The sequence below is a fragment of the Amblyomma maculatum genome, chromosome 1 (genome assembly GCF_055883805.1).
Source record: "Amblyomma maculatum isolate TAMU_Amacu chromosome 1, ASM5588380v1, whole genome shotgun sequence".
NCBI lineage: Eukaryota > Metazoa > Arthropoda > Arachnida > Ixodida > Ixodidae > Amblyomma > Amblyomma maculatum.
Genome location: NC_139344.1, coordinates 323350278 through 323377901, shown reverse-complemented (window position 1 = coordinate 323377901; position 27624 = coordinate 323350278). Strand labels below are relative to the sequence as shown.

At 45.5% G+C, this 27624-nt stretch overlaps 1 protein-coding gene and 1 long non-coding RNA gene across 3 annotated transcripts in view; both read left to right on the top strand.

Moving 5' to 3' along the window:
• The window catches only part of LOC146207305 (snRNA-activating protein complex subunit 3-like), a 46818-nt gene extending 36334 nt beyond the window's left edge, over positions 1-10484 (top strand). The window contains exons 8-9 of the mRNA XM_084584753.1: positions 7875-7985; positions 10224-10484. Of these exons, the coding sequence (XP_084440879.1) occupies positions 7875-7985; positions 10224-10371 (259 nt within the window). The 3' untranslated portion in view covers positions 10372-10484. The remainder of the gene's footprint in view (positions 1-7874; positions 7986-10223) is intronic.
• A 3657-nt stretch (positions 10485-14141) lies between these two features.
• Positions 14142-20003, top strand: LOC146207304 (uncharacterized). Of its 2 annotated transcripts, none has more exons than XR_014701944.1 (3): positions 14142-14271; positions 14805-14869; positions 15759-20003. It is a non-coding gene; the product is annotated as an uncharacterized LOC146207304 (long non-coding RNA). The 2 variants fall into 2 exon arrangements; XR_014701924.1 differs by having other exon boundaries at positions 14145-14374.
• Positions 20004-27624: the final 7621 nt, after the last annotated feature.

Genomic DNA, 27624 nt, shown 5'->3' with positions numbered 1-27624 from the left:
TGATACGAATTTGTTAAGGTTTCCAGGCCTAAAGTGCATTGTTTACAGTGTGTGGAATTTCGGAAGCGCCTAACACATTCCCACATCACTACGGATGGTGGCTACCATCTTGACTACAAACAGCTGCCTGCTGTTGCAATTGCTAGTTGCGCTGTTCACACAGGGAAGCCCTCAGTTTTTATATTGTTTCCTCCATGATCGCTAGGGGTGCTATACGCACAGGAAACAGCAGTTTGCAGCTGCATGCGGCTCACACATCGAGGCTTCACTATCTCTGACCTAATAACTTAGAGCCGCAATTTGTGGTCGCACGTGACCTGCACAGGGAGCAGTTTGTTGCAAGTGCAACTCCTCTGCGATCACTAGTTGAGCTAAGTGCACTACGAGCAGCGTGTGGCACCGAGCATATGACTGAAGTCTCCATCACCAGTCACGCAGTTCTCATGATAAGTAATAAGCTGCAACCACACAATTAAAAATAATTCCTTCATCCCTTTCTAAAGTCTGCATAAATGCATCCGGTTTTCCTGGATACAAATTTTAAAGCGAAAGCCTTTAATGCCTCATCGTTGTCAGCAGAGGTGTCGCACTTTCAAGAGCAAGAGTTAAAAATGAATTAATAAACCTTGTCTCCACCAGGAATCGAACTTCCATCCCTTGGATCCCCAGCTTTACCACTGCGTCACGCCCGGGATCGTGAAACGCTCTTCATAATTTCCCTTGTCTACCATGAGGATGACAGCGGGATTCCGCGAGTGACAGATACTGCGCCTTTCCTTTCCTGTAAACGAATTATAGAACGCCGGTGAACTTTTATGCGTTTAATGAAATGCTGGTTGTGTTTGACAAGGGGTGCGCGATGTACCATCACGATAGGTCATGACGTCGCCAGGCGGTTCATGAATATATGAAGCTTACCCGCCAGGTGTCCAATCCAGGCGTCCGTGCGGCGCCTTCCATTTGCTGCTTCCTTGAACGCTGCACCACACAGCAAACAGAAGCAGACCCAGATGTCTAGGACGCATTAGTACAGCACAGCAGGCATCAGCGGCGTTTGAAATTTATTTACAGGATAGAAAAGGTGCGGTATCTGTCACAATTCTCCTTGGACACATATACCACGCAGTAAAGGAAGGGATAATTAGTACTGCGACGTTGTTTCACCCGATAGCGCGGACGTTACTGACATTGCCGGGCACTTTGATCCCGACCCGCTCGTCTGCTACTCAAACGATGAAGCAGGAATCAGCAGAAGCCACAAAAGCTTGGTGGTTTGACGCGCAGCGGCGCAGGAAATGTCAACTGGTAGGAATGTTGAACAAAGAAATTGATTACCGTGAAGATGCTGCTTTATCAGTTCGGTTGGCCAGTGCTGTGAGCCAAGCTGGCATTCTAAATAAGTGTTTTAGCAATGACGCGATCAGCCACCGTAACCCGTAAGCTCTCCCGATGGCTCCCGTACTCACGCGCTGATTTGTCCCGACGCGGCGGGCCTGCGTTGCGCCGTCCAACCATGTGGCGCCATCTGGCGCAGTCAAGGCAATCTGGGTGTGTAAATCATGGCCTCCGAGATCACCTCCGCGTGGGGGTGATATCGGAGGCCATAGTAAAGGCGTGGCAGCCGCGATCGGCTCCCAAGTCATAGTGGCCTCATGGCATCCGCTATCGGTAATCTAGCTATCGCGGATTGCAGTTCATTCATTTGCATAACTGTTTGTACGAAGGACTGTCAGTTATGATTAAATTGCGAGGATTGTTCGGCCAATACTGAGGTCATGGTAGAAGTAATTACAACGATACAAGCGAACCTTTTTTTTTCCTACAGCTGCTTCCCGGTGCTACGCACCTGACGTCTGCTAGCTGAAGGCGTCGTGAAAAGCAAGAAAATATTTTACGAGATGGACTTGCCAGTAAAGCAGCGCTAAAGTCCGACTTTTATTACAGCGTTAGCCTGTTCCAATGCCCCCGTTCACTGGCGCTTCGATGTGAAACCAGCTAGGGCTAGTGACATCTAGGGTAGGTGGGGAGCGGCGCAGTTCGTTCCCGGCGCGCCATCGAGAGGCATCATTGCCGAAAACCCTGCACTTGTGCAGGCATGCTGTTGGGGCCCGAGTATAGCAGGCAGTCTCCATACGTACACTGGTGAGGTAACTAACATGCACCAACGAAGAAGCCATCGAGTAAAGCGAGAAGAAGTGTAGTACTTTCTCAGGGTACGGCCGGTACCAGCGGCGGCAGCGCCGCTGTTTGAGTCCGGCCATATGTCGTCACTGCTCTTTGCCTTGCAGACTCCACGTCACAGTTGTTTGATGACGTCATGTTGTTTACCCATGTACACATTTTCGTCACAGAGATGTCGCTGTCGATAGGTTTTGAAAAACGAAGTACTTGCCTAGCTTGTTTTTAAAATCAAATTACAATATCTTTGCGGCAATGTGCAAGGTTGAGATTTCTTGGGCAGCATCGCTGTACAACCAGGAAAGCAATTGTATTCCTTCCGACGCTTCAAAAATTGGTGTCTATACTCCTTTAAGATGTGTTGAGCAGTATTGCAGGTGAAAATCCAGCTTCTTTCACTTGCCCTTGAGCAAGTATTTGTTTCTTGACGTTCACAGAACTTTCTCCAGCCATATGTTTGATCAACTACCTCACTCTGTTGCTGCGATGGTTTATGAACAGGCATCGGCAAAGGCCAGTCGCTGGACACACAAATTGGCCACTTTCGGCACATTGCAAACGTCAGACGTATTGGCTAACTCCGCACATTCTTTCGGTTTGCTAGGTTGCGGCGTTGTGCTTCACCCAAGTGTCTGTTGATCCTAGAAAATGATTTTCTTAATTTTTTTTTACCTTTCACTTGCTTTTTCGCTTCTTTTCAGTGCTGGTCGTTCAGGTGTCTGCTCCGTCGGAAGGTTTGGTAGAATTGTAGCCTGTAAAGTGCTGCAAACCATGGGCGAAATGATGTGCCACGTTCTTAAATGTTTCATTTCATTCCAGTCTGGCACCTTATGCTATGATTTTATAGCGCGTGAATGAGACTGGCATACACACCTTTTCACAAAGTTTGTAATCAAGCACTTGCTGGCTCTGAACTCCATCTAAGTTGGGCGTTGCTTCCTCACCAGCTGCGCAGGTTTAAAGGCATTCGTAGTCACAGGCCTATGGTCAGCTCGCTGCTGTTACACAAAGTCTGAAAGCTAGTGTATTTCTGGAATCTGGTCCTTCTGCTTGTTGAAGCCTTTCTGTGTCTTTCATATTGACTTGCTGATGCCATGCAAGCACGCAAGTTTCAGTAACAGTAAATGCATTTGATGCCCCCTCCCCCCGATTTCCACGTGCCTCTGCATGCAGGACATCGTTATTCTCTCTCTCTCTCTCTCTCTTTTTTTTTTTTACATGGCAATATAGTGCACTCGGCACATCTTAAGAACCAGTGCTTCGGCATTGGCTCAGGGCCTTGCTGACAGGACACTTCAGATGCTTGCAAGCCCCTTTGGTATTCATAGCTGCATTGGGCCAGGTTGGGGGTACCAATGGGCAAGAAATACCAAGCTGTCAATTTCGTGGTGCACATGGAATAGGAAGGTTCTGGCATAGTTACGTTTGGTACTTTTTTTTTTTTTTTTTCTGTGAATGTTATCTTTAAGTTATTTTTCTGGGAAATAGGAAATTTCAGGCTATGAGAGGCGCCGTAGTCCTCCACTACGGCGTCTCGTAGCCCGATCGCTTTGGGACGTTAAACCCCACAAAACCAAACCAAAACCAAACTTTCTATCTTTAAGGCGAAAACAAGCCAGACGATGATTGGCTGGATAAGTACGAGCGCTGCAGCAGAAACAATCACTGGGACGCGATCATCATGCTGACTAATCTCATTTTCTATTTGGCAGGAACAGCTCGCACGTAGTTCCGAAATCACGAACAAGAGCTGATGACCTGGGATATTTACAAGCAAAAGCTTCAGGACTTGTTCGGGAAGCCCATTGGACAGGCTTTCGCAGCCAAAATTGAACTTTCATCTCTCGCCTAATCCCCAACGGAGTCTTACACTGCCTACATTCAAGACGTGTTCGCGTTGTGTCGCAAGGCGAACAGCTCCATGCCGGAAGTGAAAAAGTAGGGCACATCCTCAAGGGTATTGCAGATGATGCGTTCAACATCCTTTTCTGCACGGATTGCTCTACCGTCGACTCGGTGCTTCAAGTCTGGTGAAAATGCGAGCAGGCTAAACAACAATATGTCGTAAATCGCTTTGAGCGCCTTCCAAACACGGCGGCTACATCATCCTGCGATGACCTTACACCTTTGCAACAGCCTTCTCATCCGAAAATGTGACTCGGATCGTCAGGCGAGAACTCGAGGCCTTGGCTCCCGCACCACTCGCGTCTACACTGCCTGACATCGTGGCCATGATACAGGCTGTTGTCCACCAGGAATTTACTAATGTCAGGGAAATAGGGCATCGCAACACCTCTTGCGATGCCGAGCCCTCGTTCTAAAAGCAACTGGACGTTTCCTTCGACGATGCCTTTCGACGGTTCCGATGTTGGCGTTTCCCACGCAAGCGACGACGCTTGATCAGGGCGGCAAGGTTAAGTCTCTGTCGAGGACATTTAGAGCGATGTGATGTGTCGATGTCGTCGTAGTAGGTATGGCGTTGTCCGTCGAGAGCTTGATGAGCTCTGAGCGGAGGTCGATGATCGCCCGATACTCATTCAAAAAGTCCATGCCCAAAATCACGTCGCAGGAGCACTGCTGCAGGACCACCAAGCTGGTAGGATACATTCATCCATTCACTGTTACTCTTGTGGTGCATCGTCCCGGCGGAGTAATGAGGCTACCACCAGCAGTACGAAACAGCGGGCCATCCCAAGCAGTCGTTACTTTCCTGAGCTGGGAGACTGAATAGTCAGCTCCGGTGTTTACTAGGGCGGTGACTGCGCGACTGTCGACAGCAACTTCTAGGTCGCTTGTTCACGTCCTGCCATTGCACATGGGCCTTGGTGTCCGATCTTGGCTGTGTCTTTTATTGAGGTTATGGCCAGGCACATCGTTGTCACTTTGCTGGGCGGCGTATCGGCTTGCACTCTGATCGTGTTGTCGTCATACGTAGTGGCGGTATCACTTTAAAGCCTGGGCGCATAATTGTCGAGGTAGTCTTCATAAGGTGCGTCATCGTAAAAGTGGTGTTGTTATCACTCATTGTCGGCAGCGGATAGAAGATCTTCGGTTTTTTGCCATTGAGCAACCTCACCTCCAAAGGTTGCTGCCTTTAGTTTTCCCTACGGGGGCTAGGAGACCTTCCTTGGATGTAGCACGGGCCCGGCGACACAAATCGGGCGCTGTACAGTGATGGAGAGCAGTACCGAAGGCTTGGCGACTCTGCCCTGTTCAAGTAGGGTTCGGTTTCTTCTGGTCATTCACTAGGACGGGGGCGTGGGGCTTTGATGGCGAAGCCGCGCAGGCCGATGTGTCTGTACGGGCAGTGGCGTAAAATGTGGCCGGCCCCCCCGCAGTGGAAGCATAGAGGATGGCAGTCCTCCAGGCGTCGCACTTCCTGAGGCTGGAGCATCTTTTGTAAGCTTGGCCGACGAGGGCCAAGGGGCGACGTTCAGAAACAGCCTGGTCGCTTTAAGGGGGGTGGCTTGGAGGATCACGTAGGAGAGCATTTTGGCATAACACAGCAACATAGTTCATTGCTGTTGCTTGCGGGGGGGAGCTGTCAGAGCCGTCACTTGAGGAAACGCCCAGTGTCTGCTGGACTTCTTCGCGGACAATGTCCGCTAGCGACGCAACCTGCGGCTGTAATGGTGATGGGATGATTCAGTGCAGCCCTTCTCGAACTACCTCGCAGAGGTTATTCCCACTTGTAGCTGCGAAGTCACAGTTGTTTGCAGATAATATATGAAGAGGCTGTTTGCATTGTCTGGTCTGGGCTTCTAAGGTTCTACTGAGGGTGCTTCTCGTTCAAATTCTGCCATGGCTTGGGGTGGATTTTGTGAGGAACGATCTCCCATCGTCCCCTTTAAGGTCGGCTTTCCCCCGCAGTAGTTACTCTAGCTATCGCGGAATGGCACCAACATTGGTGGTTAACATTAACTATCGAGAGATGGTGCCAGCGTCGCTGCAGCACTGCCCCTGACCTTGTCACCGTGCACGCGGGCAAAGCCAAGTCTCTTCGGCATCAGGAACTCTGCGCAAGCGGATGTATTCTCGCGCAACTCCGCAACTGCCAACGGGGTGAAGGGCTCGCGGGATATTTCCCACCTGCTCGCCCTGTCCGGCCTCGGAGTTTATCAGCTGCCCTAGCATCAGCGAATATTCGCCTGTAGCCCTGCTGGTGAGTTGGACGACCTAGATTCACCAGCGTGTTTTATTGCTAGCTGGCGTTGTTATTGCAGCAATAAATGCCTGCTGTCAGCGCGTGTTGTCCCTTTGTTCCCAAGAGTATGGATCACTGGGTGAGGTCGGCGGTTTGTACTCTCAGACGCGACTATGCAGGGAAAACGCATTTATCCCCCTATTACAACCCCACAATTTCTGGCAAGGCAAGCAAAAAAAGATTCTTTGATCCTCTCATTAAAAGTTTCACTTTCTTTTCCTCACTCATATCAGGGTCTGCGTGGCAAAATAGGCACTTCATTTCTTCTGCGTAAATGAGGACAGATTGATTAGGGAGCTAAATTCTTGACTGGATGAGTGACTGGGCTCTTTTTTTCTGATGGTACTTGTAAAAGCGTTCAATAGCTTTGTCTTGAAAGTGGGTCAATCCTTCAAAAGAGCCTCGCGGTTCTCATACCAGATTTGGACGGATCCCTGAAGAGCAAAGTGCACTTGCCTGAGTTTCGTTTCATCATCCCAGGCATTGTACATTGACACACGTTCGAACAGCTCGAGCCAGTCTTCCGCATCCTCAGTGGGCAGTCCTTGGAAGGTCGGGCTCCCGGGGCTACACGAAAACAACTGGTGCTGTGGACTGGGCCATCGCCAATGCTGGGGCCTTTTTCCAGGGTCAAACGGTGTCTGCAGCAGACCATATTCGGATTGGAGCCCTTGTAGGTGACCTGCAGGCTGGCCCCCCAGGTGACGGGAATGATGCTGAGGTCTTCGCTTGAAGGGGTAGGCCGGATCTCAAAAGGCAGCGCCTCCACCAGATGTCACACGGCAGTGACAAGGTCGTAAACACCAAAAGAGAACAGGGCGTAATCACACTGGAATTAACTCTTTTTAGGGCTGACTTGCGCCCGTAAAAGAATTAAACAACTCGGCGGCGGCAATATCAACAAGCGTGCTCTCTAGTCGTCAAACTAAGAATGCTCGTCACACGCGCCAGTGCTCAATTTAAAGGCAGCAGGAGAGCATTGAGATAAAGCTGCAGACCGTGACTAGCGTAATCTGGAACATTGCGGAAACACACGTGAATGGCAGAAATCATCTAGATTTCTCTAGACTCATCTTGTGCGACAAAATGAATGATAAAGCAGCATCTCACAATAATGAGCATGAACAAAAACAAAGGACAGAATCGATCCTCGCGCTAGAATCACTATGGTAAGGCTGCATGCCGGTAGCTGTAAAAAAAATAGACTTGAATCATTCGCGGCAATATTTGGAATTGAGAATATTCTTGCGTCCCTGCTTCGCACATAAGGGTTAGGTCATGGCTGTATACTTATGAGTATATAGGCTCAAATTAAGCTATTAGTAATTAAGTGATTGGTAGAATGCATGTGCACAAATAAGGATCGACAAGGGGAGCTGCATATGGGAGCATTATGTCGTTAGAAGTGAAGCTTGTGTTCCTCCAATTTTTATTGTTGTCAAATGGTTAACGCTCGGAGGCTGATTACAGGCTTAATTGCATTTCTTGGCAGGATGCATCATATCCATGACAGCCAGCATTTACTGGACTACCCTTTTGTGGAAAAGTGCTTTCCTGTTGGTAAACGGGTATTCTGTATGCTCTGCCGCAAGAACACAGCCAAGTGAGTATTTCAGGTGCTGTTGACATACGAGTTTTTCTTGTTTCCAAATGTGGAGGCCCATGCGAGCATAGAGGGGCTGCCTGGTAGCATGTTGGCTCATCAGACTGCTAGACACTCTGGTATTCTGAATCAAATGTTCCAACAGCGGCAGTAGCGGCCTTTGCATTGGTGTTACTGACATCCTTCTCTGATAATGAATTGTGCCTGAGCACCAATAGGCATAGTTGCAGAACCCTGCAAGATGTGGTGTCACATGTACTTTGCTTTTACATGTATTTATGCAATTTCCTGTGCCGTCATGTGATGCTAGCCTGTTAGTGTGCTTGATTTAGTACAGTATTCCACTTCAATATCCCTTTAAACCCTAGGGAATTCTAAATTGACCACTGTATGAATGAACGCACGTCTGAAATAAATAAGTACATTTGGCCAGTATCGTGTGAGCGTCGACTGCCTGGTGCTGCTGCAGTGGAAAACAAATGAGAGGGGAAAGCATAAGAGGGTAAGGGCATGCTCACAATTCCTCCTGCTGGATTGAATGTTGTCTGCTAGGCTGTTCTGATTAGTGTGAAGCACCCCATGCCCATGTACATCTGTTATGCATCACAACTCCGAAGAAGCTGTGACCACTTCTTTTGTTCCGCTGCATATATTGCTGTTGGTATCTGAAAAGAGAACATATTTCTGGTAAACAACCTAGTCAGCCAAGAAACCGGCTGGAACTGTTACTTAAGGCCGATTCACACGACAGACGAACCGTCCGCGGACGGAGCACCATGTTATCCGACGTCACTGGCTCCGCCTCATCCGCGGGCGAGGCGCCGAACGACGTCGCGGACGGAGACCGCCAGAGGTCGGAGCCGCACCGCTCTTTGCAGCACCGCCGCCGAATTTGGCAATCGACGACATTCCAAGCCAACTACGCCGCATTGTTGGCTAGGGTGCCTCAATGGCCAAGGAGGCAAGAGCATCAACGCACCCTATTTTTTACACTACAAAAGCGCCCTCGCTATACTTCAGCTCACAAGATCTCTGCAGCACTGCGAAAGGCAGAGGAGTCCTTGCAGTTGTGCCCCTAGTGCCTCTCGCCCCTGCGCACTATAATAGAGACTGTCACCCCCACCAATTTGGGAGGCGAGAGGCGTGTACGAGCACAATTGCCTATTGTAGTGCGCGTGATCCTGATTGGACCGAGGTGCCTCTGCCTTTCGCAGTGCTGCAAACATCTTGTGAGACGAAGAAACGAAGATAACATTGTTGCCCCACTTAGAAAATGTAGTTCTGCTAGAAAAATAGCAGATGACCCCCATATTTTGACAGAGGAAACGCACGCCAGATTTTAGCTTGCGAAGGCTGCGCCATCCGCGGACGAGGCGGAGCTAGTGACGTTGGGTCACGTGGTGCTCCAGCGGTTCCATCCGTCGTGTGAATCGGCCTTTACGAAACAGTAATTGTAGGGAATCCTCAATGTCAGTGCATTAAATTAGATAAAACAAGAACCCTCGAGATGCTTGTTCAGTTCAGTTTTATTGCCTTAATGACCCCTGCTGGGGGTGTAAACATAAGAAGTGGGATTTCATTAAGATAAACAAACTGCAATAATTTAACGCTGAAGGTGATTTGTAACATGTTCTTGAAAACTAATGATGAAGTGACGTTGACGATGTCAGGGAATGCTTGCGTTTACGGGAAAGCAAATTGCATGAAGAAGATAAAACTGAAGATAGAACATGAAACAGACACTCAGATATGGCCATAAAACTTGTTGCAAGGGGGTGGTTTGCACGAAGCAAACAGCCAAGCATACGACGTTGGTGCCTGCAGCATGATCAGTAAGCATGCTTGTTCCCTCGCTATTTCTGCTCTGCTTCGCCTCTGTGCCATTGTGGGCAGTTGAGGCTCATGCAGTATATTTTAGAAAAGTACATCCTTTGACAAATACAGTAATGCAAGGTAACCCTCGGGGAAAGAAAAGGAAGAAGTTGTACTGTGCTGTTTGCTTTTCATTGTAGTAGTTGCACAAAAAAAGATCATGGAAGCAATTGAGGCTGCAAGTGTGGAATACTAGCTGGACGGCAGGCTAACATTCTTGCTCAGGAAAACTTGCATGCAATGGCTGTGTTCCTTATTGTGCACGGGATGAACTGTGCAGGGCCAGCAATTTAGAGAGGAGAATTCTTGCTGTTAAGGTATCTGGCTTGTCTGATATTTACAGAATTTCATTTTTTTTTATTCCAGGTGGGTGACAACTGAGAACGAACGTGTCACTGAAGACCCCTTTTTCTTCTGTGCAGTCTGTTTTCGGAAATTCAACTACACTGCCGACAATAAGAAAATTGGGAACTTCCAGGCATTTCCTTACTTGGATTGGAATGCAGTGATGTGATCGCCATGAGCCTGATAATGCACTCCATTGAACTGTAGCCATGCACTATGTGTGCAGCTGTCTGTGTGTTTGTGTGTTAGCTGATAGCAAGTTTTGTTAATTAAATTTTGCTTTTCAAAAAGTTGTGCTGTATTTCTTGTGTGCTGTGAATTCCTCGATGTAGTAAGGTGCAATTTTCAGTGCTTCTACTCTTGTGCCATCCTGGTAAAAAATTGTCGAAACTGCGGCAAATTTTTTGAAGTGCCTGTCTTGGACAATGCTTTTACGAGTTTGGTTAGCAGCGATACCATTCCTGCAGAAGCCTGATAAAAGATTGCCTGATGATTATGCTTCCTGGTAATTTTTGGGTGCAGATGGTGCAGTTTTTCAAAACGTTGGTGACTGCAGACTGAACATACAGTGCTGAATGGAGGTGCCTTTGGGTTTCAGCTTTTGCAGTGTGCGCAGTGATTGGCAGCTGTTGACCCTCTCCCAGGTTGATGCATTTTCAGGCAGCCATCGCTGTAAACTGATAATACAGAATTGCATATAACGAAATTCTCTTTCCAAGCACGTAAGTTACAAAGTAGAAAATTTATTATGGAACACAAAAAAATGGAAAATTGCCATTTTTGTGGCGAGTTTATAAAAATGAGATAGAAAAGGCAAGATATCAATGGACGCATTATTAGCAAAGAAAATTTAGAATATACATATTAAAGACCAATGACCGAGGAACACTATACAAAAAAATTAACTATCTGTACAGCGCCTTTCAGCTACTTAAAAAAACTGCAGGTGGAAACAGCTTCATTTCTCATGCCATTCGGTGACACAGTTCCTGGTTTTCGTGAGGCACCAAACCAAAACTGCTACAAACTGGCTGTAGTGGCCAGGTGTACATGTTGTTGGACATGCGATGAACCTTCAGGAATGCGTTTTAATGGAATAGAACTACCCAGACTAAGAATCAAAGCTCACTAATGAATCACTGGCACCATTTTGGGTAATCATCTCCACTCAGCAGTCAGATAGCAAAGCCAACAATATGATTCGATATTTGACTTGCTGGTCTCTTGATCGCAAAAATTTGATGTTAATGGTGTACTGTCACAAGTGGCAGTTTTTTTTCTTTCATATGTGGCTGCCATGCCCTCCTTCGCAACAACACTTGCACATTAGTTCTCTAAAGGCTGCATAAAAAATCGGAGCGTCTCCAGAGCAGGAAAGCTTAAACTGGTTCTACAAGTGCAGTGCCTAGACTAATCACTGGGTGAAGCTAAGTGCACAAGAAACGATTCCAACATGTCTAAATCTGTGATTTAAAGAATCTATCACTACTGGCTGATTTGTTTGGCATGGTAACGAACTAAGGGAACAGAGAAAGATGATTCAAAAAGTGCGTACTAAATAGTTTCATCGCTTAGAACAAACGCCACTGACCGTGCATGCCATTTACGAGTTATTGAAAATGAGCCGATAATTTGCAAAATATATATTTTTTTAATTTTCACTCTTGCAGCGGCCACCGATACTGGTCTTTCAGGTGGTCTGAGCAAGCAATTGCAAGTTGCACCATTCCGAGCACAGGTTGCTGAGTGGGTGGCGTATGGTGCGATATGTTTCACGCGAGCTGCTGAAACTCGTGGTGGCAGTCTGGCTGTGTGTGGACGAGACAGTCTCGTGTCATATGACCAGAATCGGAGCCATTGCACTGTGGAAAGCATTTAGCAACTAGTGCCGGTTGCAAGCAGACGCTTTATGCGGCCGCATTCATACTGGATGTTTCAGTGAAGATAACTCTCTGCCCCGGCCAGCGTCATATGCTGCAAAATGCGTCTAATTATTTTTGTATTAACAAAAAAATGCAAAATTTTTAATGATCGTAGTTGGGTCGTTAGTCCCAACGGGGAATTTTGATGGCATGAACGAGACGATGGCATATCACTTCTTGAAACGAATAAAAGCTCATTTTCTACAGCCCTGCTGCGCGAGAAATTCCAACAGTTTTTTCCCACATGCAAACAAAACTGAGCGTGAGAAGCGCCAGAAGTATGGTGCAAGCACAACGTCGGCTGGTGACATGTCATGATGAATGTAGCGCCCAATTCGAAACATGTATGCTAATTTCCCTGGCTGTTGAGCCTCGGGGCTTAGCTTAGACAGCAGCCGGCATTATTGTCTGCTTCGTTGCTCGACTTAAGAAAAAGGATAGTCATTGAGCAACGGGATCATCAATTTTAAGAGCCCTGATATGTGCTGGCCTGGCACTCTGCATGTCCAGTTACCTCTGGAAGAGCTTTTTTTTTTATTTTCCTCGCTATCTTCGTGAAAACAATAACATCACCCTTCTGTGACAGCATACCAATTGCTGTTTAACTATGAATGATGCTGGTATATTGGCATGCATTGCATTATTTCAGTCAAGCATCTAGTTCTTCTGCGGGCGTAACAGCTAAAAGCAAGAACCGGTAGACCTTGGTCCTTGACGCTACATGTTTAGCACTTTCTAGTTGTATAACAAACAGGGACGAACCAAATTTGTACATTTTAATGACTCGGTTGGTTGCAGCCCAACTTGGATGCTCCACGAAAGAACTACTACTTGGGATGACAAATAATTTTCACTTGACAAGTTCAAGCTGCTTTCTGTTCATTGCGATGCACTGAAGAATGTAGTTTGTAGGAGAAATGAGGAGTCTCGGCAAATCTTTTCAACTGTTATGTTGACACACTGCTTCAGATGTTCGAGGTTCACTAACTTCATGTTGAATTAATGTACGTATCACCAAAGGAAAGTATTCAGAGGTGACAAATTGGGCGGCCTAGAAGGCCATTGTGTTTACCTTCCACACCCAAATGCATTGGTTGGGAAAGGTGCTTTCCCGAAACTGCAGAGCCGAAGGAAAAAAAGCTCGGCGGGGCTCTGTCATGCTGAAACTATTTTTTTCAAGATGACCAGTAGTAGCTCCGAGACAAATTCAGAGATGGCACCTTTTATAATGCAGACTGTGTACTTTTCCTGTAAAGTTTCCGTTAATGAAGTACGAACTGATAACATGGCCGGGATGAATGCCACATCAAATGTTTGCTGACCATCTTAATTGATGCTTGTGCTGATGTAGCCAATGTGGGTTCTTGTTGCACCAATAACAGACAATGTGCACATTCATATTTGAGTCCCTGCAAAATTGAGCCTCATCTGCCCAAACCATTTTGTCCAACAAAAGCATTTGTTGGGCGAGTTGGTGTTTTTGACGATCCATAACTACAGCGCAAACGACATGACAGAGATGGAGGGACACCACACAGCGCTTTGTGGTGTCCCTCCTTCATCTCTGACCTAGCTGTCGTTTGTGCTGTAGTTATGGATCATTTTGTCCAGACATTCCGGGTCTTAATCACATTTAATTAGGCGCCATTTCCAGAAATCAAGCCGTTTCCCGAAGTCATTTGCTGTCAGAATTCCTGGTAAAGGCACATGATGGTTTCAAGCCTTCAGCGTAGCGCGGCCGGTAACCACGTCTTACCCACGTGACGCTGTGACGTCACAACCCACGTGACACTAGGGTGTGGGCTGGCAGGAGCTGCCAGTTTGGGTTTCTCGTTTCACATGGGGCGGTTATGTCAACTTGAACTTGCAGAGAGCCGGCTCCGTGAACTGCGCATGCGCGCCCAGGACCAAAGTGGAAAGGAGAATATGTTGCTCTTCTGGACGGATGTGACGTCAAATAGCTTTTAGTGCTTGTTTTTTTCTAGAAGTAAGCCTCAAACCCAGATGCTCTAGTCGCCCAAAGTATGGCCCAAAGAAGGAAGACTGGCGCGCTTTTCAGACAACGAGCATTTGCGCTTTGCGAGCCCTAGGCACCCTAGGTTGTCTTTCATGCGTCGGTCTGCTGCAGTTGGCGGGCCATCATCCCGGTAAATGCAAACTCGGTGATATGCGAATTCAGTTCGTGAATTATAGCCTTAAATTCAAGGGCGCAGCCTTCGGTGCAGTTCTATTTGCAGCCTTCTGACTGCGGTGAGTCGTACATACATGCCCGCGAACTCTAAGTAAAGCATTTGTAGTCTTTCTGCCATCGCCTTCCTTGCAGCTTCTTTAACGAGTTTTTGCACGGCAGCGCAAGCATGCGTTAGCCTCAATTATTGACGCGGCGTAATCGCGCGACGGTCTCCGGGCGAAGGCGTGAGAAAACTGCGTAATGGCGTCCACGATCTCGTTTCATTGCGCTTGGAACAGCTTCCATACCTGCTGCTGTGCACCGATCAGTCGCCGGTTGCTGTTGTCTTCCGGATGCACTGGAGTATTGGGACATATGAGGCGACTAAAAGATAACGTAAAACTGTTTCTGAGTTCGCTTATATTTGTTTGGGCAGTATAAGGCATTTTTGCGTGCGCCAGCGTGAACGCGCAGGTTTATAATCAGGAGGTTTTATTGCCTTCCTCGCAGCTTCAACCGATGGAGCGGCTCAGCCCATAGAAAATGTCGGGCTTCTTTCGGAAAACTGTTGGAAGGTAAGTGGCACTCATCTATACAGACCATACGTGGTAGTGCTGCAATACATAGTATATCTGCGGACTGATAAAGGGGGGTTGCTGGCCAGCTGAAAGATGGTTTAAACGTGAGTTGGCCCTGTGCGGAATGAGCCTCGAAGTGCAACAAGCCTACTGCACAGCATGAAATGGCTACAAAAGTATGGTTATATACATGACCGAATTCCTGTGCTTATTTGCTCAGACCTTCCACTGTCAAGTACTCATTTCGGTGTATGCAGCAATGAGGGTGACCTCAATACTCAGCTAGCATAGGTTCATGCCTGTGACAATATCTCTCTTTTTACTGCCGAAATAACTGCATTGGTGGAACTCACTGAGCTTGTTTATATAGATTTAACACTTTGGATGCATGTTGCTACCGCAGAGTTCCCTAATATATATATCTTTTGCCTGCTCCAACATAAATAGTTGGCAGTGCTTGGCTTCAAGCTGCTGCCAAGGCCATTGACAGCTTATTTGAAAACAGAGCAATAATTAATCTGAGCTAGCATGTTTTGTGGGAGAGTGAGGCACCATTGCGAGTACCTCGTAATCCTGTCAAAGAGCTTGGCAGTTGCTGCTATAAGCACTCTCCATTGCAGTTCCATGAAAGCCGCAGCATATTGGGCACTTACTGCACAAGTGATTTAACTTAGATTCTCTTTGTTGCTATTTCAGTGTTTTGTAAGTGTTCTAAATATTTGTATTTGTGCTAGCATTGACAGCCAGTCTCATTACTACCTTTTTCCTTCTGCAGCAGGCACACTCACTTGCTTTACTCGAGCCAAATTCTATTGTGAGTGAGTTTGCTGAATTTATGCAAACTAAATGTAATTGCAGTATTACTCTCATTTATTTACATTTGCAGAGGCAACGAATTCTTGGTGCCGACGAACGAGTTCCCTCCGCCAGTTCGATTACACCGCCACCTCAGTAGTGCAGTGAGCTGCGACTGGCGTGACCAAATGGATACTCTCACTGCTTCCACAGGTTTAGAGCGTGCTCCCAGTTAAGTTTAAAACACCTTGCTTGCAATGTATTTAATCTTGTGTAATATTGTCACCCTTGAATTTGCTGATATGCTAGTATTTGAAAATCATTCTGGATGGTTTGGAACACATGATTTGCAGTGGGGGGAGGTGGGAAGCACAAATGTGTGACTGCAATTTTTTGCCAGCCTAGCTTCTAGCCTTGCGAATTAAAGTAACAGATTAATACCTGAACAGGCCTGACATTTATTGGAGAGATGTCATATAGAAGAAAACTTGATCCCTTGTGGAGGTAACACAGCTGTGGTTCTCCGAGAAAAAGTTATCCGTGTGTGATGGTGTCTAAAACATGGCATTGTCTTAGGTAACTTGGCATGGAATCAGCCACTTGTACTCTCTTGACAGCATCTATTGTACTATGTGCTAGGTGACATGCCTTCAGGGATGAGGGTAGATGGAGAATACCTCAGTAATCTGCAATTTGCTGATGACATTGCCCTGAAGCAGTCAGGATGACGGGCAGTAATGTGAGCAGGTTGTACGTCATGCTGGTCATGGAGGAAGTAAAAAAGCCTTAGAAGCAATGCAAAGGGGTAAATCGGCTGGTATGGATAGGCAACTGCAGATCTTTGAAGAGTGGTAGGAAGATTGTGCTAGAAAAACTGCTTGCTTTGTGTGTGTAGTGCCTCACGACCTCAAATGTATTGAAATCTTGGAAGGATCCTAACAGTACCATAATCTATAAGAAAGGGGCTGTCAAGCACTTGCAAACTTAAACTGATCGGGTTATTGTCCATTGCCTACAAGATAATAGAATTGGGAAAATCTTGGACTTTCTATCAGCTGAAGGAGCAGCTGGCTTTCGTAAGGGCTGCCATGTTTTTTAATGTGTCTGCCCTGCCGCTGTTGTGTGCTGGATTGTAGCCTACATCCACATCGGATAGGAGGCTGTGCAAACAAACTGCTCTTTACAGAAGGGACATAATTTGAACTGCTCATATCATACAATGCAGCAGCAGTAGTGAAAAGTGCTCCACAAGAAGTGACTTATTTTAGAATAGTTGCTTTATTGCGGTAGCGTAAAAGGCGTCACCCTTGAGAAAAATCACAACCATGCCTTTGGCAGGTGACATGGCCATGCACTGATTGGTTGTCTGGTTCTGCGATGTCATGAGGCCACATGATATGGCCGAACTGGCTGGAGCTCATATTGTGGAAAAGCGAAAAAGAGACAAAGGATCGAGAAAAGAGAGGACGACGCTATCTGGAGCTGCTAACTCAGGCAGCTCCTTTGAGGTGAGAGGTTGAGGTGGAATAGAACCATCCGAGACCCTTGGATCTAGTATCAGACATGCTACTCCATGTTCATACAGCTTTGTTAAAACAGAGCTTTATACCCATGTTGGGTGGTCTTAGGCACAATGTGGTAGATTATAGTTGTATGCTGATGATTGTGTGTGAGATAATACTGGCACAAATTAAGGGATTAGGGCTTATACCTTTCAGGACTGCTTTAAGCCAATCGTTCATATATGAATGATCGTTCTCACTCACTGGCAGACGTAAATTTATGTATTTGGAACATGTAGCCCCATTTAGGCAGATAGTATGACAAAAGTAGTTATAGTAATTAGTTCACAGGTATGGAAAAGGCACAGAATCTGTCACTTGTTTCTGTGGGCACCTGAACTGTGCCGTAAGGGAAGGGAGGAGGGAGTCAAAGTGGAAAGACAGAAATGGGTGCCGTAGTGGAGGTCTATGGAGTAATTTTGACCACCTAGGGATCTTTAACGCGCGCTGACATCACAAAGCACACGGGTGCCACTTCGTTTGCATCGAAAGCAGCCGCCAGCGATCGGGTTTGGACATGGGTACCCCGGCACAGTAATCTAGCATCTTAACCACTGCACTACCACAGTGGGGCTATTGTGACAACCATAGTTTCTGTTTGTGTGCAGCTTGTTTATTTTTTTATTTATTTTTTTTGTTCTTTCTGGCACAGTGTGACATTTAAAAAATTATTTGAAATAAAGAGGTCTTTGGCACCATTCACACGATTCTGCTGCTTCTACTATAGTTTTCTGTTTATGAGAGTAGTAGCGAAGTCTCTTGAAGACAATTTTACTAGCTCTCAGTTCAGCTCAGATGATGAATCAGTCAAATGTCAGCCTCGGACTTCAGCTAGTGGCCAAGAAAAGCTTAGTTTCAATGTCTGATCACACTTGGTCAGTTACACATGCTCATTTTGTGTTCCCACTGTTCTGTTTCCATTCGCTGGGTTTCAGCAGTAATGAAAGCTTGGTACTACTTGATATGGCTTCTCCAGAACTTCAAGTGTGGAACTTCTTCAAGCAAATTCAGTGGAGTTTGAACACCAAGCTTCTATTGCACATTTTCAAATTTAATGGCAAACTCTCCCACCTTCTGGAAAACATGTCACCAAATAATTCAGTCATAAATCCTGAAAGGTTTGGAAATGCCAATACTATAAACTGTAAAATGAGTAGAACAAGGCCGAGCATAAAAATGGGTGTTTTCAGCAACTTAGCTATATTTCTGAGAGAACAGCACACCTTCAAAATGAACTTCAGAACATAAACTAGTAATAAAAGAGGCAGCGTAGCATATTTTTAGTATTCTGAATTATTTTTCTTGCTGTCTTATTTTGATATTCATGCCCCCTTTTCTTTCACTTTTTGGATTTTTTCTGCAAATTTCGGAGAAAAAGTTTTTTATGCTATGTATAAAGCCAAAACAAAAACATGGGCATTTATTTAATTGAGCATCTAAATACCTGCATTTTAGTATTATCTAATAGCAAGATTGTGTAAATATTTCATATAATAAACAAATTACATGGTGCTGAAGGAGTTGAGGCAAAAAAAAAAAAGCTTCATTGCAAGCTGTAGTTTAAGAAATGACCATTTTTCTGCCTTTTGTATATCCTCAAGATTTTATTACAATTTCTTGATTTTATATTCATGTTTGACAATACTTTGTGAATATTTTACCCAGTGCTGAGAATTTATCTTATGTATTATGCTTATATTCATAATATTCACGTGTCTAGAGGGCATTTAAATAGCTGTATTTTAATTGGCTCATGTGCGTCATGTACAGAAAGTGTGATCAGAAATTGTCATCAAGAAACGTCCTTCATACTGGAACTTGCGTGTGAAGAGCTCTGGCAGGTGCGTGCTCTGTTGCCGCGTTGCAGAGAGGAGGAAAGGAGGCATCCTGGCTGTGCAAACCGCTGCAGAGAGGTGACAAAGAGGGTAATGGCAACCCCATGCATACGCGGGCCACTTATGCGCTTATTCACAGGACCTCGGAGGATGGGCGTGTGGTATTCGATCTGTCATTTGACGTGCGTAACTATAAGGCTGCATTCCCTGCACCGTACTTATTAGTCACATATTCTAATTCTGGTGCCGGGTTGTGTTCGCCTTAGCGATCTTAGAGCTCTTAAGCGCTTCCTACATTTTTTTTTTTTTTTTTTTGTAGGTTGCAGGAAAGTTCTTTAAAGACTTCATTTATAAAATAGCAAGGTGCATGTATGCGATCAAGGATCTTTGAGGGAAGCTGCAGATGGGAGCTGTTGACGCTACCATGCTATACTCTTAAAGACAGATCTCAAGTGTCTCCTAAATTTTTATAACAAAACGAACATCCGCACAGTGTTTGCTGGAGATGCTTACAACGCTGCTGTCCTGTCCGAAGACAGGGGTACATGCATTACTGCCCGCCATATGCAAGGCCAGCCACAATTAAACATTCGTTACCAGAGTAACATGATTGCCTGGCTTTTTTGTGTGTTCACTTCCTTAGCATACTGTAGCATAGTCATAGTAGTGTGCACCTTTCCAATAAGTGGTCACGGGGTGTCACCATATTACCTGCTGGACTGCTTTGTGCATTTGGTGCTAGCACAGTGGAAGCAGAGCCGGTTTGCAGCAGTCCAGAGAGGAGGAGCGAACAATATGGTGGCACCGAGTAACTTATTGGAAAGGTGTATATAGATTGCTTGTTCCTGCAAGATGCGAGTTAAACTGCTCTCATACGAACAGTTTCGATCCTCATTGAACTGGATCTACATTCAACTCATTGTAGATCGAGGTTGTCACACGGCAACTGTCAAGTGCAGTTGAGCTCGAGCCTGCTTGACTCAAGGTTGCTTCCTCAATCGCTCTCGAGATTTCAAGCACACTCAAAAGCAGTCATTGACACCCTCGTCATCAACGAGCTGTAAAACTTGAAAAACGAATAAATGCAATAGAACTGCACATAACACATAAATGTATTAAAAGGCATGATAGAACATTCGTAGAACGGCTAATTTTATAATATTGACACCGTAGTCTACTGCCAGTGGAAGCTAAGGTGGCGTTCTTTTCGACTGCGTCAGTGTGGAAACTGTGGAGTGGAAGAGAAACTGCACTGTAGCACTTGACCGCTGGGAAGATAGGTTAGATGACCTGAGGCGCCAAAAGCGGAATGCTGCTGTGTACACTGAAATCGTGTAATCATTACCCTAATCTTAAATTTCCTTTTGAGACTCATTGCGACTGACAGCAGACGACGAACCACGTAGGAAATTTCTCAATGCTGACTGAAAACGCTCGTGTAGCACCGGATGCTTCAATCCTTCTTGAACGCCTGAATGCAGATTGAGTTCAATGAGGATCGGAAGTGTTTGTGTGACAGAGGGATTAGTGTAGTGCAGCTAAAGCTTTGTGTTAGCTGGTGTGCACAAGTTGGGTGGCCAAGCTGTGTTAAATGGTATTACAATGCATATTTAGAAAACAAAACAGGGCACCCCAAACGGTTTATTCAACTTCTCAGATTATTTGGCATTACACACATTGTCTTGAAAGCAGTCCACAATATGGCCAGCACAACTTATGTCCTTGCTTATTTCAGATTGTTCATTTAAGAGAGCTAACATATTCAAGGGCTACTGACCAGGCTGACATTTTAACCAAGCCCGATAAGGCGTTGGACATGGTCTCTGCGAAATACTGCAGCGATGCACACACTGGAAAGCAACAAAATGCAAACCAAAGCTAATGGTCCTTTTAAAACAGCCAAACCTTCTCATCCTTTGCGCTGGCCATCGAACTTTGTCGATGAGGTACCCACAGATACTGCATCCATTGGTTTCTCTCTGACTGATGGGCGAGGGGTGTCACTTGGTCTGCTGATGCCACGCACTTTTTTGTCTTGCATTTCGTTTTCACTCATGCATACACTCACACAAGAAAGAAGGCTTTTAGTTTCTTGCCCTTGTCTATGCATGCTTCAGCGTGTTCTGTGCACTGTGCTATTCATACACCAACGGCTGGACTCAAGTGGCAGCGGCGCGCACTTTCATACAGCCTGCGCATTCGCCGCAGATATAATGGCAGCTCTTCTAGGCAAGCAGTGCTCTCTTCCCCGTGAAGTTAGTGCAGGATTTACCCAACCCTGGCCACTCGCTTCTGTGGCGGCGCCCGGTGCGCACCTGCGTTCGCGCCTTCAAGCGTTCAAGTGTTCAGTTTACGGAGTGAGCGAAATACTTAGAGAAATTATGTAGTCTCAATTTTGTGTGCGCAAAAGCGGTGCAGTGTAGGCTCAGGCAACAGTATTATTTTGATCGTAGTAATACTTACTTTGTCTTATTTCTTACAGTGCGCAACATGTGCTAATTACCGTCTGAATACAACAGTGATTTGGGTTATCAGTCTGCAGTAAGACAAGTAGCAGCATACTATTGCAAGGTCAGTCCCATTATGCTGCACAAAAGTTTATTTTTTTCTTCCTGCTGTAACTTTGTTTCCTTCATGATATGAGGGGAACTGTCAAAACTGCATTGACATGGCTACAGAAGCACAGAATTTATCACATGAACATTTTCGGCCTCTCGAGCCTGTTCTGCCAGGCCTGTTACAATTAGTGGCCGAGCAAGGAGGAGTACCTGTTTTGCCTACATGCATTATTTCAAATGATATGCCAGTGTGATGGCATCTTTTCGCTTTTGGGCACATTTCTGTCTGCTTCTGCACATGTACCAAAATTTCGGGCACCTTCACGTGTCTGCAAGTCAGGCTGGTCGTTGACCTGTTTTAAGTTGTTAGTGCAAATTAAAAAAAAAAGGTAACCTGCTCTTATTGCACTTTTTATGCACTTTGAACAGCGCATTCACTGTAACTGCTTTTCCTGTTTTGAGGCGTGCGCAGCATCACCTCGAAATAACAGGAGACATTCATCACCATCCTCATATAAGGATAGGATAGTAGGAAAGCCTTCCGACCCTTGTTTTTGCCTGCCACCTATGTTGCTAAACTCTGCGGCTAGTTTGTAACGAAGCTAACTTCATGACAATAGTTGAGCTTCTCGGCCGCAGTGTGTTTTTGGTATTTCCTTCGGTCCGGACCCATACGTATGTTTTCTGCCATGCATTTGAACTTTATTTCCTCTGAACGACGTGCCCACGCCTGCAAGTTTCAAAAACTTGCAGTGTTTCCTTTCATCAATTTCCGAGTGATGGAGAACTCTGTTCCAATAATTTAGCTATATTTTATGCGAGTTTTTCCCTGGTTTTGGCTCTTCGGCAAGATGCTGATACACAGCCAGAGCCTGTAAGGATGGCTCACGGCCGGCACACCTATCATATATAACTCTCAGTACAGCGGCAAAAATCACTGCAGGTCGCTCTGAACGCTCAAGTTCATGACATCTCATTGGCAACAATCACAACCGGGTGAAAGTGCAGGCTTGGCCAGCCTCCGCTTTTTTTTTTTTTTTTTCCAGCTTGTTGCACACCAAATGACGGCATCACTGAGTAGACGCGTCAGTGCCACACAGTGCCACGATTTCGCAGCTGTAGCAGACAGGAAGCACCCTCCATGCATAGGTCGTAAAGAGCGCACCGTCGCCACTCGAATCCAGCCATGGTACACCGTGCATAACCATAATACAGAAAACACAGAACATCCATACATGCACGGGCTTGGTTTCCTGTTCCAATAATTTAGCTATATTTTATGCGAGTTTTTCCCTGGTTTTGGCTCTTCGACAAGATGCTGATACACAGCCAGAGCCTGTAAGGATGGCTCATGGCCGGCACACCTATCATCTATAACTCTCAGTACAACGGCAAAAATCACTGCAGGTCGCTCTGAACGCTCAAGTTCATGACATCTCATTGGCAAGAATCACAACCGTGTGAAAGTGCAGGCTTGGCCAGCCTCCGTTTTTTTTTTTTTTTCTTTTTTTTTTTCAGCTTGTTGCACATCAAATGACGGCATCACTGAGTAGACGCGTCGATGCCACACAGTGCCACGATTTCGCAGCTGTAGCAGACAGGAAGCACCCTCCATACATAGGTCATAAAGAGCGCACCGTCGCCACTCGAATCCAGCCATGGTACACCGTGCATAACCATAATACAGAAAACACAGAACATCCATTTTCCTAAGGTTTCCTAAGAAAGGCCAGAGGCCTCGCACCTATGCTTCGGCCACCCATTGAGCTCAGCCTCTCCCCCTCCTCCTCCTTATTGGCATTGTAGCTGGATGAGCCAAAGCTCACTTCTCAACCTTCAAACAAAGGTCACTGGTGGTGCTTGGGTAGCAGAAAGCAAGAAAAAAAAAAAAGCTGAGGCGGTAGCGTTTTGATGGAAGGCAGAAAGCAAGGCACCCGTGTTTGTGCAATGTCAGTGCACCTTAAAGAAAGAACTCCAGGTGGTCGGAATTATCGGGGCCCTTCACTATGGCGTCTCTCATACCTGAGTCTCTTTTGGACGTTAAACCTCACAAACCAACCAGCAAGAAAAAAAAGAATGCCTGTAAAAGTCGGGGCCATAATGACTGCATTTGATGCGTTCTCGTAGCTGTTTTTACCCAGCACAGGGCAGCGTTTTCATTTTGTTGACCGAACCAACGTGGCGGGCATAGTTTCTCAAAGCACTAAGAGATGGCGCTCCACATTTCGCGTATTTAGGGAGCCTACATGTACCAGCCCTACGCGTATTGTCTCTTGTGGAGGCTAGTCAACCAGGGAGGAGGGAGAGACTCTTTGGTGATGGAAGGGAAGGAGAGAAACATACCGGTTTTGATGGTTGTAGCTCTGTTATTAACGAGTCTGCTGCAAAAGTATTTTTGGCCACCGCGCATTCTGAAGGCGCTGCCTCATAGACAGCAGGTTTGAACACATTTTCGAATCTGGGGTCGTTCATAAACAAGTTCAGTTTATGGAATCGCACCTGAAAACGAAAGGAATGATTGAAGCAGGAGAAATGATAGCACCTTAAAATAGAAACAAAAGGTGGATGGGTTTTAAGATGCTTTGCAGCTGTTTTCCACTTGCCCAAAGGCAGTGCAGAGTTTTGGCCGGTGTGTAATGAGCAGTTGGGCGCATGGTTTTGCTGATGGCATGGCAGCTACGTGCTGGTTGGTGACATTTTATACACAAGGTCTTGTAGACTTTGTGTCTAGTTGGAAAAAAAGAGGATTGTAGCAAATCAGCATTATGCTAAAATAATTTTGTGAGTAGCTTCAAAGAGCAGCCTTTTTTAAAAAATGGCTGCTTTCCATGAAAACATGGCATTAGATTTTTGCTTTTCTAGATGGGGTTTTAAATTTTGTTTTGATGGTTTCTTGCAATCTTTTGCTTGTTCTTCACGACAAATGTATTTACTTCATAGCTTGCAATAAAATGCTTTCATTGCAAATAAGCATTCCTTGTGTGTCGTGCTCTTTGGTCTCATTATTTTGAACTGTAGTAGCCATGACAATCGGAAAACATTTGGGTGAACAGCATTGCATCATGTCTACATTATATTCCTGTAGAAAAAGAGAACGGGCATTGCAGTTGATGTCGATGAGACTGAAATCGACATTTGTTTCAGCTAAACTGTTTCCTCGATTTCGAATCTGGTTTGGGCTACTGCATGTCTAAGGCCCCAGCCAAATATTGCCCACTGCCTCAATAACAGCACATGCTCAAGGACATAAAGAAACTACAAGATGAACGTTTATTTTTCAACCCTTTGTGATGAGAGCAACTTTACAACAGGTAGAGGTATTGACATAGCACACGGGGTTCGGGAATGCCAAAACCTAATGCGGTCTATGAAAGACGGCAAGCATGGGAAAGAGCCAATTAATTTTGACTGCTTGGTGTCCTTTTTATATGCACTGACATTGTGTAGCCCACAGGTGTCTTTACATCTTGCCTCTGCCAAAATGTAGCCATGTATTTAATCTTAAAACCTTAGGATTAGCAGTCGAATGCATAGCCACAAAGTCACTGCTGCACATAGTTAGGAAGGTTTCAGACGTAGGAAGGGAGTAATGTTTTTAAGCCAGGTAGTCACTCTGAATCTGAACCATGAGAAACATTTCTCCAAGAGCAAAAAGAGGTGAATGTAAATTTGGAAGGTGCTGTATATATAATGTAATAAAAGGCAGCTTGCTATCATGTGATCATTTGAAAGGCTGAAAAGTGGATATTAAAGCATTAGTTTAAAATACCTAAGCAAAGGACAGTGCAGCAGGTTATAGAAAGTAAAATAATTTGGAAAACCTTCACAAACACAGATGTGGATTAAAGTACAGTTTCAAGGTAATCATAACAAGAAAGTAGTAATCAGCTATTATTGAAATGAGCAGGCCCTATTTGCCCTGGGCAGGTGGCGTCCTTGGTCCAAAAAGGTGAGGGCATAAGCAGGTCCTCATCTGATGGTTTGTGTGGGTGGTACTTCTATGCTGCCGCAACACCATACCATATGACACAGAGTGCTGGGCATCTTGCAGTAGAGTACCTGCAGTTGAGATTGCAGCACATGGTGCACATCTTTGAGTATGAAGGTGCAGAAAACTGAAAAGAAGCATTAGAGAGGGACATGTGATCCAGGAAATAGGGCTTTTCAGCTAATCGATTAGGTTTCGAGGGAGTGAAACAAGTAAGGGATACCAGACACTGGGATGAAGAGATAATGTCGGCAAATGAGCCAAGGTTAGCGGCTGCAGATAACGCATGAAGCAGCGATGATTGCAGACCATTAATTCCCTTCAGCATACCTAATGCAGGCAGTGATGATGAATCAAAACTGTGTTGCCAATTTATGAAACTATAGATATGTAACTGCACTGTGGGAAGCCCACTTAGCCTCTTGATTTTTCTTCCAAGTTTTTGTTATGAATGGACAGAGTGAAAATGCGCAAAGGAAATAAATGCCAGACTAGGAATAAGTGTAGTCCTTCATTGAATGGCTCTAGTGTCGCATTGCTGAACTGTGGTTTAAAAGTTACTTGTGGCGAGATAAATGAGTCATACAGCCTCTGGGAGGCTTGCAGAGAGAGCTGAACTGAGAAGAGAGAACTCGAGAGAACTGCAGAGCCTTGTGCGAGCACCGTACAACCAGCCGGTTCAAATGGCGCGCCGTTGCAACGGTTGAGTGACAGCGCTGCAGGTGGCGAAAACGTCCAATGCCAACAAAAATTAATTCAGTAAAAGGAAACCTTTAGATAATTAAAATTCGCACTTGTAGTTTATGGGTCACCACCTCCTTTGTTTAACTGAAACTGTATAGTTTCATTTGCAACAATTTCAGATACGATGGTGCGTGCGCCATTATCATCATCATCGCCCCTTCCGCTAAATTATTTGAGTTGCGGCGCGTTACATGAAACGTTTTAAAAAAATGTTTGACGCATTATTGACCCTGGTTATTCTCCTTCCAGTGCTTTACGGAGCCTGTGTTGCGCTTTATCTATTTGTTGTTAATGCTAACGAACCATAAAATGGCTGTGTTCTGTGTTTATACAGCACAGGCGACGCACTTCGCACGGTGAGCATCACTTTGGTAAGTCGAATAGAAAGCCAGCTGATTGCTCTTTGGAAGGAAATGAGTTACATAATATATTGATTTGTGGAACATTAACGTACTCGAGTGCCATGTTGGTAAGCATGATGCCTGCGCTAGAACCGCGATTCTTCCGCGAATCGCTGTGTGAAATTAGCTGGGAACGATTTGTTTCGGGACGTTTAACTGTGAACATTGCAGCAAGGTTACTTTCTTGCTGCACTTGAGGTTGTCTGAGCGAAGTTCTGAGCTTGCCTGCGCAGAACTAAATAAAGCGCTCCGTTGAAAGTGTTTAGGCATTGTGACTACAGAGACATCGAAGGCTTACGTTTGTGTCAGAAGTGCTTTGAATTAATTTTTAGTGTCAATGTGAGGCATGTAGCTTTCCCTAGCAGTCGTAAGATCACCGAGGCAAACGTCAGTTTTGCACTTGCATCGGACGCGCCTTTTCAGTACATGCTGCATGTATGCGCCTGTTGTTGCTTTTATGTATGATGACTGTGGTAATAGTTTGCAGACTAGCTGAATATAGAACTGTGTCTCAAGTGTGTTGACCGCTTCTTAATAGTGTGTAATGTTGATTTACTAGAACTTAAGCTTCGCTTTTTTTTTTTTTTTTTTCTGGGGGGGGGGGGGGGGGGGGGGGGCAAATGATAAGGGCCTAACACGCTGTCCGTCAGTCCCGAGACGAGTGGTACGCTGTACAGCAAAGTAAATGTACTGCATTACCGAACGGGGTCACGTACTCGTTAGCTATGATTTTTAATAACTGTAGTGCACAACGTAGATGTAATGTGCGATCGCTTGGTTCTTTCCTAGTGTATTCTTGTAAAACAAATAAACTGGTCAGAAAAGCATAGAGATGTGGCTTTAGGGAATGCATCGAAACAGGCTTACCA